Source organism: Ailuropoda melanoleuca, chromosome 8 (assembly GCF_002007445.2).
Source record: "Ailuropoda melanoleuca isolate Jingjing chromosome 8, ASM200744v2, whole genome shotgun sequence".
Lineage (NCBI taxonomy): Eukaryota > Metazoa > Chordata > Mammalia > Carnivora > Ursidae > Ailuropoda > Ailuropoda melanoleuca.
Genome location: NC_048225.1, coordinates 108,610,042 through 108,620,569, shown reverse-complemented (window position 1 = coordinate 108,620,569; position 10,528 = coordinate 108,610,042). Strand labels below are relative to the sequence as shown.

The 10,528-nt window shown below is 33.9% G+C and overlaps 1 protein-coding gene across 4 annotated transcripts in view; it reads right to left on the bottom strand.

Moving 5' to 3' along the window:
* Window positions 1–7,918: 7,918 nt before the first annotated feature.
* UCHL5 (ubiquitin C-terminal hydrolase L5) overlaps window positions 7,919–10,528 on the bottom strand; it is a 44,813-nt gene continuing 42,203 nt past the window's right edge. For all 4 annotated transcript variants that reach the window (XM_034667175.1, XM_034667176.1, XM_002923389.4 and 1 more), the window contains exon 11: window positions 7,919–8,171. In XM_034667175.1, the coding sequence (XP_034523066.1) occupies window positions 8,127–8,171 (45 nt within the window). In that variant the 3' untranslated portion in view covers window positions 7,919–8,126. The remainder of the gene's footprint in view (window positions 8,172–10,528) is intronic.

Genomic DNA, 10,528 nt, shown 5'->3' with positions numbered 1-10,528 from the left:
TTGGACATCGCAGACATTTCTACTATGAACTTTGGGGTGCAGGTGCCCCTTCAGATCACTATGTCTGTATCTTTGGGGTAAATATCCAATAGTGCAATTGCTGAGTCATAGGGTAGCTCTATTTTTAACTTCTCGAGGAACCTCCATACTGTTTTCCAGAGTGGCTGTACCAGCTTGCATTCCCACCAACAGTGTAAGATGGCTCCCCTTTCTCCACATCCTTGCCAACATTTGTTGTTCCCTGTCCTGTTAATTTTAGCCATTCTGACTGGTGTGAGGTGGTATCTCTGTGGTTTTGATTTGTATTTCCCTGATGCCAAGTGATGTGGAGCATTTTTTCATGTGTCTGTTAGCCATTTATATGTCTTCCTTGGAGAAGTGTCTGTTCATGTCTTCTGCCCATTTCTTGACTGGACTATTTGTTTTTTGGGTGTTGAGTTTGATAATTTCTTAAAGATCTTGGATACCAGCCCTTTATCTGATATGTCATTTGCAAATATCTTCTCCCATTCCACAGTTTGCCTTTTATTTTTGTTGACTATTTCCCTTGCATGCAGAAGCTTTTTATCATGATGAAGTCCCAATAGTTCATTTTCACTTTTGTTTTCCTTGCCTTTAGAGACGTTTCTTAAGGAAGTCGCTGCAGCCAGGTTTGAAGAGGTTACTGCCTGTGTTCCCCTCTACGATTTTGATGGATTCCTGTCTCACATTTAGGTCCTTCATCCATTTTGAGTTTATCTTTGTGTATGGTGTAAGAGAATGGTCCAGTTTCATTCTTCTGCATGTGGCTATCCAATTTTCCCAGCAAGATTTACTCTAATCAATTTTCTAAACCTACTAATTCTAATGCTAGTGAAACTACAAAAATCCTAAGATCAATTTCTTAAGTGTACAAAATATAGCACAAAGCCCATTGATTATGAAAACAATATTTCCACAAATATAAAAATAACAAATGAACCTGTGCTTGTTAAATTTGAACGTGCACAGGAATTAACGAGGCATCTTGTTAAAATGCAGATTCTGATTTCATTGGCCTGGGATTCTGCATTTCTAACAAGTTCCCAGATGATGCTGGCACTGCTGGTCTAAAGACCACACTTTGAGTAACCAGGTTATAGATGACTTGATTTAAATACATACATACATATACAAATACATAAGATGAGCAAAGTAAAATAAATATATTTTACAGTCTAGGGTTGGAGCAAGAGACTATTACTCTAAGTGAAATAAGTCAGAGAAAGATAAACACCATAGGATTTCACTCATATGTGGAATTTAAAAAACAAACGAATACAGGGGGAAAAAAAGAGAGAGGCAAACCATAAAACAGATTCTTTTTTTTTTTTTAAGATTTTATTTTTATTTATTCGACAGAGATAGAGACAGCCAGTGAGAGAGGGAACACAAGCAGGGGGAGTGGGAGAGGAAGAAGCAGGCTCATAGCGGAGGAGCCTGATGTGGGGCTCGATCCCACAACGCCGGGATCACGCCCTGAGCCGAAGGCAGACGCTTAACCGCTGTGCCACCCAGGCGCCCCCATAAAACAGATTCTTAACTGTAGAGAACAAACTGAGGGTTGCTAGAAGGAAGTGGGGGGCGACTGGTTAAATGTGTGATGGGTATTAAGGAGGGCACTTGCAGTGATGGGCACTGGGTGTTATATGTAAGTGATGAATCACTAAAGTCTGCTCCTGAAACTAATATTACACTATATGTTAACTAACTGGAATTTAAATAAAAATTTGAAAGTACAAAAAATTAGTTAATTGAAAAATAAACTGCTACGAGAATAGCCACCAGTGAGGAGTACCCCATAAGCACCAGTATTATTGCTAGGAATGTCTCAGATTACACAATAAATATATTACTCAAATGTATGAGTTATACATGTATATATACACATACATACACAAGCTGCATTTATGTTTTGTTCATATTTAAATGCATTTAGGGAGCATCTTATTGAAAGAAATCTTGACAATACTTTTGTCACAAGAATAATTGACTAACTTACTGATATGGTTTATTTATAGTTTAGACCACAAAAGTAATATATTCTGGTAGGAAACATTTCAATCATCTCAGAAACCTACTCATTTAAAATGGAAAATTCCGCACTTCAACCTTCCACTTCTAAGCTCCTAGGCTACTAACTGTTAAGAATCTGGTGTGATACTTTCAAATATTTTTTTTTACATATGTAAGATTTTTCTTCAGAAAATGGATTTATACTATACCACTATAGTGCAACTTTCATTTTCCTCAAAAATAGATCACAGATGTCCTTCCATGTTAATGCACAGAAATTTATCTCATTATCTTCAGTGATTTGCATGGTATTCCAACGTGCTCTAACTTATTTTCCCATCCCCTCTTGCTATGCTTTTAGGTTGTTTCCAATTATTTGCTATCACAAATAACGCTATGATTGAATCTTCTTACACATGTCTTTATATAGTTTTGTGAATACATATGTAATATGGTTCTTGGAAGTGAAATTATCATTAAGGATATGTACCATCTGGATTTTGAGAATTGCTAGATTGCTTTTCAAAAAGACTTCTACCACTGGTCCCTCAGCCTGTCCATTTATGCCCACACTGTAAAGTGGATGTTTAGAAGCGCTTTAATGTCTTAATAATGGGACAGGACAAAGGCATCTCTTTAAATTTTGATGTGCATTTTCTTGATCACTAGTGGATTTACCATCTTTTATGTCACTAGCCATTGTTTCACGTCTTCTGTGAATTGCCTGTTCATATCACCTGACAATTTTTCTCCTGGGGGAGAGCTCTCTGTATATTAGATATTAATTATATTTCTAATATACATATTAACTTGTTATGTATGATGAAATTTTGCTGTCTTGCTTTTAAGTTTTTATGGTGTTTGTTGCACAATTTCTATACAGTCAGGTGTTTCTCTTCTGGATTCTTTTATTTCTTGCTTGGGAAGATTTTCTCTATCCCCAAATAATAAAATATTCTCCCACATTTTTCTAATAACCTCATTATTTTAGTTTTCATGTTTACTTCTTTAATCATAGTGTATGTCAAGTTGTTTTTAAAATATACTTGCATGAGACTTTTCCCACTAATTTAATGGTTTAGTCAATACTATACTACATTATTGCTACAAGACAGTATTACATAAGTTTATGTAGAATATCTGGATAGCCTAAAAAAGCACATAGGCCACTGGTCCTAGCCTTTTCTACATGTAATTTTTTTTTTAAAGATTTTATTTATTTATTCAACAGAGATAGAGGCAGCCAGTGAGAGAGGGAACCAAGCAGGGGGAGTGGGAAAGGAAGAAGCAGGCTTCCAGCGGAGGAGCCTGATGTGGGGCTCGATCCCAGAACGCCGGGATCACGCCCTGAGCTGAAGGCAGACGCTTAACCGCTGTGCCACACAGGCGCCCCCTACATGTAATTTTTATTCAACCTATTTTCATATTGAAAATCAAATCAAAATCACCCCAAGTCAACATTCATAAACCATTTAACTATCAGACGTTGTTAAAATTAATATTCAGAATTACTGCACGTTGGTTCTGCCTGTATGTAATCCTCTTTCATGCGCTGAGTCAGTACTACAGAGAAAATTCTCTTCATTTAGATGCCTGCTTCAATATCATCTCTTTAAAGGTATTTTCCATGGTCATCCCATCAAAATTCACCTCCCTCCATTCTTTTGACCTGTTTTTTTACAGTTCTTACCAGTACTTGAAAAATTATATTATACAGGCTTGCCTATTATCTTTCTTACCATGAGGGTAGGGGCTTGATCTTGTTCACCATTACATCTCCAGCATCTGGAACAACTCAGATATATGTTCATAAATCATCAAAGCAAGTTCTCAAGACATTAATATAAAGTAAAAAATAAAAAGTACTGGGTATGCTAGAAGTGGTGACTCTTTGACCTCTCAATCATTGGATTTAAGCCAATTAACGATGTGTTAAGGAAAAGAACAAATTGAAGAACATTGATGTTTGACAGATCTAGGAATTTATGTCATTTTAAAAAATAAATTCCTCCCCCCAAAATCAAACTATCCAGTTTGCCCATTTTCTCTCTATGCTTTATTCCACACTAGTAGGGGCTTGTTAAATACAAAGAGCATACTTATATAATGGAATACTAAGCGACCACTAAAAAAAGATGTGATACGAGCATATTTATTAATATGAAGTTTGTGGGGGGAAAACATGCAACAAAATATTTAAATGTAATCCCTCTTTCATAAAAATGAAAATATCTATTACTTGTATGAATATAAACACATCAGAACACTAACAGTGATTATCTCTGGGTAATAGGATTAGATTTTATTTTCGTATTTTTTTCTTCTCATTTCTCTAAAATAAACATGTATTACTTCTGTAAAAAGAAAATATTGTTACTGTAATAACATAATAAGGTGTGATTGAGTGAACTTACCAGCCTCCTCCTAGAATGCCTTCCTACTCTGCAGACTGAAGAGCTAAAAACTCATTTCCTAGATTCCCTTGCAGGAAACCTAATGTAAATCTTGAAAGTCATAAGTAAGGCAGAGGTCATCTGCCTGTTGTTTTAGCTATTGTGAGTGGCAGAATGTATTCTGAGCAGCTTTCGCTATTCTGAGTGCTTAGCTGTGGAAAGGCTGCATTTATCTCCAGCGTAGTGTTTTGTCACTGGGTGACAACACAGAACTGCAGCACACTTCTCGTTCCCAGACCACAGCTGCTGCAGCAGGTCCTAACATCAGAGACGCCAACGGTGAACCCTTTGACTGCTGCAGATGCAGGAGTTCCACTGGTGGGCCAGTAACATAGGTTTTCCTGGGAGTCACTCCTGGAAACCCAAACTTGAGCCTACTCCTCCATATCTTCCAATGACCTTGTAAGAAACTAAGTGGTTTTCAAAATGCTCAGTATTAATCCCCATTCTTCTTCAAATAGCTGGTGTGGTTTGTTTCCTGCGAATACATTGTTAATGATAAAAAAATGATAAATTGCATATCATCTGCTTTAAAAATAATTTATACTACATAAATCTATTTTGGAATATGGGGCGGGCATGCAAAACTAACACACAAAAACGCACATATGGGGGAAAAGGATCACTAAATACACTAAAATGTCAATGTAGTCATCCCTGATGGTAGAACTATGGGTAATTTAAATTTTATTTTTGCTTATCTGTATTTAAATTTTTTTTAAAGGAAAAAGCTTAAAAGCCTTCCCCCCCAAAGACACAAAATCCTTCTACAGGAAAAAAAAAAAAAGGGCATGATTTCTGAATGTATATGGAAGTGTTTTAGGCAACTAGATGAACTAAAGTTATTAATCTGCACGTAACACCATAATACACACAGAAGTATGTATCATGGTCTAAATAGGGGAGCAAGTCCCCATGGTTCACGATCTCAGAACAAATATTTGTCTATTCCAGTGGCACAGTCAAGCTGACTGCTCGCTGCTAGTAAAAGGGCAGCTATCTTGGGAACTAAACATATGAAGTGAGACTAGCCAGTGCAGCAGCTGTTGGCAAGCTTTCTTTGTTTATGATAGCAAAAGTATATTGCTTAGAATCGGCTATTTTAAAAGGCACAAAACAGAATGGAAGTGCCTTCACCTACCCAAGCATTAAATGAGATTTCAGAAAAGAAAGGGCAAAAGTGAAATGAACAAAGGAGGCTTTCTTTTAAATACTCCTTTCAATACACCTTTTTAAAAAAGAAAATACTTCCCACATAATTAACATTTATATATTTCTGGATTGCTCTTCATTCATCCATTTTCTCTACCTACCAGCTTCATGACTTAAGACCCAGACAAAGACAAGTTGTATTTCTTTATTCACTGGCAGACATTATCATGAAGGATCACAATGCATCTACAATTATCAAAGAAGAAACAGATAAATAAACCGTTCTTAAGCTATGGAAATTCCTATCAAAGAATTTTATTAGAATTAGATTAGTAAGAAAATATCCTTATACCTATTAACACAGTTTTATAAAGCTATTTTTTAATGTCATATGATACTGGTTACTCCTGTTTAAAGCATCTTTCACTGACAAGTTTTTAATTTTCATGAACAGATTTTGGATCTTTTATGGTTATTGCTTTCTGTGACTTAAGAAACCTTTGGCTACACTCGAGTCACAAAGATAGTCACCTATGTTTTCCTCTAAAAACTTTTGCACTTTAGCTATTAAACGAAGGTCTATGATCCATCTCAAATTCATTTTTGTGAGGAAGGGGGTCTTGGTTCATTTTTTTCCACATGGAGGTTTAGCTGTTCTGTCCTCATTATTGAAAAGACTTTCCTTCTCTGTTGGATTGCTTTGCGACCCTTGTCAAAAATCAAGTAACCATATAAATGTGGATTTGTTTATAGGCTCTCTCTTCTATTTCACTGATTGATTTGTTGTTGATCCTTATGCCAGCATCACACTGTCTTGAAGACTGGATACTACTGACTATAATATTCCTTATATTGCTTTACAATTTAAGCCTCTATAAAACAGGGTATATAAGGGCACCTGGCGGGCTCACTCAGTAGAGCATGCAACTTTTGATCTCGGCATTGTGAGTTCAAGCCCCACGTTGGGTGTAGAGATTACTCCAAACTAAAAAACCTTGAAACACAAAAAACAAAAACAGGGTATATAAATTAAGTTGAAATAATTGCATGGGATCTAGATGAGCCTAAAATAATCCTTAAGAAATCACTTTTTAAAATTGTATCATGGCTTTGAAAACACTCCATAATTACTATTGTATCCAGAGCAAAATATATTTCCCCACAAACAAATGAAAAACTACAAATTCTTAAAACCTTCAACTGAAATTATGTATGAAAAATATTTCATTAATTTTTCTACTCAATTTCCCACCAGATTCTTTCACATTATTTAATACCACAATGTAATAAGTTTAAAAATAATCCTTAAAAAATTCATGTGTTTGAAGCTAGAAGATGAATACGCAGTTGCCCTACATGTTTGAACTTTTCCATAATAAACTGTTAAAAAGTCATGTATCAATTTCAGAAATGTATCTAGTTAAAAAAAAATAGTAGATAATTTCCTTTATAAAAAGAAGTTCCATAAAATCTCCTTTAAAGTTTAATATGGAAAAGATTAGGAGCAAGAATACAATCATCCCATAAAAACAAAAAAAAAAGACAAAGCAACTCCCAAAAGTAATTTTAGAAATCCATTGTGAGCGAACTGTACATGGTTCTTGAAACTACTGGGTTGTACCAATTTCATTCAAATTGGCAAGAAGGATCCTCCACCACCACATCCTATTTTTTTTAAAAAAGAGATAGACTAAATTGTCAAACTTCTCATTTTTTATATAAAGCTTAGCAGCCTGAAAAATGTTGCCAGACTGAGAGTAACACCAAAAATCTTTTAAGATTTATCATTTGTTCTTAACCTGAAATTCTGCTTTGAAGCATAATACACCTTCCTGAAATAATTCTAATAATACATAATAAATAACCCCAAACACTTCAAGAAGCTCTACTAAAATAAACTGAATGTTTACTACTTTTTTTCTACTGGCAGCAATGAAAATCACTAGAAACTATACTTTTGCCTTTTTCAAATGATCTGCATTAAAACCATACTTTCTCAAGATAAAACTCAGTTTTAAAACTTCAAAATGTTTAGATACAACAGACAAATACTGAATTTCTTCATTAATGATGAGGAGAAACAAGAAATCTAATTTAATCAAGATCTGACATTCATAAATTTTAAGCATGTAACTGAACTAAAAGATTGAGAGATTAGTTATAACAATTACAGGTAGAGAATATCATTTGTGCAATTTCTAGATTCATTATGATAGTATATATCCAGAGAACCAACAGAAGTTCTCAGATCCAATGTCAAATAATGGAATTTGGGCAAGCACTCTTAATATCACTTTTATTTATATGCACTACATGCACATGATGCAGGTAGGGAAAGAATCCATGCATTAAAGACAAGACAGACTGGTACTATTGCCAAACGTGCATTGAGTCAATTAGGATGTTGCTCAAAGTTCTTTATACTTAATGGTTTCCATGAAAATAAGTGCAGGAGCAGAAATGTGTATACATCCCAAAGCATCTTCTTCATTTGGTTTCCTGTGCTTTCTTTGCATTCTGTTTTTCTTTTGCCTAGAAGTTAAAGATAATATTCTATAAAATCTTAAAAGTCCATTTTAGATCATGTTAAAATGTGTGTAAGTGGGCATTCTTAAGCTAAAAGGCTTGAAATTCATTGTTTTTAAGATTTCTAGAGCATTATCTTTCATAACTCGATTTGCAACAAATTACTGCTGGACAAATTATAGTTATGCTTTGCCCTCAGTAAAAAAGGATCATGTTTGGTTTACAGTTCTTTCTTATCAGCAGTTGAAATGTATCATTATAATTGTAATAATTTAAATATACATAATTACTCATTCCACAAAGTCATACTCATTCATACATACTTCAAAACAATATATTTACATATGTGCCCATTTCTCATTCAAATTGAGTATAAGAAAAATCTTATATTAGTTTCTGTACATTTGAATGAGTTTAACAGAATATCGCCTGGGTGGCTCAGCTGTTAAGTGTCTGCCTTCGGCTCAGGTCATGATCCCAGGGTCCTGGGATCGAGCCCCACATCGGGCTCCCTGCTCGGTGGGAAGCCTGCTTCTCCCTCTCCAACTCCCCTTGCTTGTGTTCCCTCTCTCACTGTCTCTCTCTGTCAAATAAATAAATAAAATCTTAAAAAAAAAAAGAATATCACTAAAGGATCACATATCTGTAGGATTAATAAACTTTACTTACAGAACCTGAAAAATGCTCTCATACCTTATTTCATTTGATCCTCATAACAATTATATAGCTTGAACCCAGTAATTCTATTTTATTTTTCAGCAGATGAAGAAAACAGAGCTTACAGATATCAAACTTGACAAAAGTCACACAGCTAGTATAAAATAAAACCTTAAGAGGTCAAAAGACACCTGTTCTATAGTGGTGCTTTTCAACGTACATACCAATGACCTGGAGACCCTGTTATAATGCTGATTCAATAAAATGCTTGAGATTCTCAATTTCTAACAAATTTTTAGGGGATACCAATTCTGCTGGTCCTCAGATGACACTCTGAGAAATAAGATTTTAGAGTACTAGACTATAATGTTCTTTCCACTATGCCACCTGAATCAGAAAGGAATAGAGTTTTGCGATTATACAACTAAGAAAAAAAACTTCCTTAGATTAAAAAATGCAATAATTAGAACTACAGTATTTTTATAATATATTAGGTAGTATAATTATTATACAACTATACAATAAAACAGAGTGCTATGCCTTAGAATATATTAAGAACAAATATACGTACCATATAAAATTTTAACATTTTTAGCTAACAAACATAATTTGTAATTTGATATGTATACAGCTTTTAACAAAGAAGTTGTTTCCAAATAATAAAAATACAATTTAATTTCAGATATAATTTGAAATAAAAACATGTACTTCTCCCATGTTGATTTCTGAATATACAGAATGTTTAGTAGGATTAACAGAAATAAACTTACTGCTTTATGACATATAAACTTTACAACATAATTAAACGAGCAGACACATAATGCAGTGTGCATACATTTCTTAAACTATGTAATTCAGATAAAATTAGTAAGTGAAATAAATGAAAAATAATTACCACCATTTACTGAGCCCTTATTTATGTACTTTATAGCTATGATCTCATTTAGTTCTCAAGAATGTGAAGTAGGTATGATTCCTGATTTATAGAGGAAGAAATGGAAACTATAAGAAAATAACTTGCCTAAAAGCACCAGCTAATAAGTAATATATCTGGAATTTAAAACCAAAAGCCTGTATTCTGTTCAGCCTTTGTTAAAAATAAAAAACAGTATTACATTTCTAAATAGCATAGAAAAAAAGTACATTGTTATCTTCTACACAGCATGCCAATGAAATATCAAAAATCACTGACTCAAGTCAGATAATTCTGTAATTGTAGATATCAATGTAGATATTATTATGAATACCAACTATTCTTCTATCTTCTATTAAGGAATAGAAAAAGTAAGTTCTAAAGATTATTACCAATTGAATTGTAATGTCTTAGTAAAATGTGGACAAAATTCAATATTGTAAAGGTGCTCTGAATCCCCCAAAGCAACTAAATCTATGATTTTACATTATGGTAGGTTATTGGTGATTGCTAAAAACCTGGGACAGACAATGATCCAGAATTACTAGGTTAAGATAAAAATATTAAAAGAATTATAAGTATACCTGAACTCAGTAAAAGTTTCACAAACGAAATCTTCTTCTAGCTGATTTTATATTTTAAGAAATAGATTTGGTATACGGCACAAGAAGTTTTATAACTGTATTTTTTGGTTATTTCCAGAGGAGTTATTATGTAATGTATATTCAACTCCTCAGAGGAGAATAGAAGCCTCATATAACAAAAATACTTATAAGGCAAGATCTTAAACTAA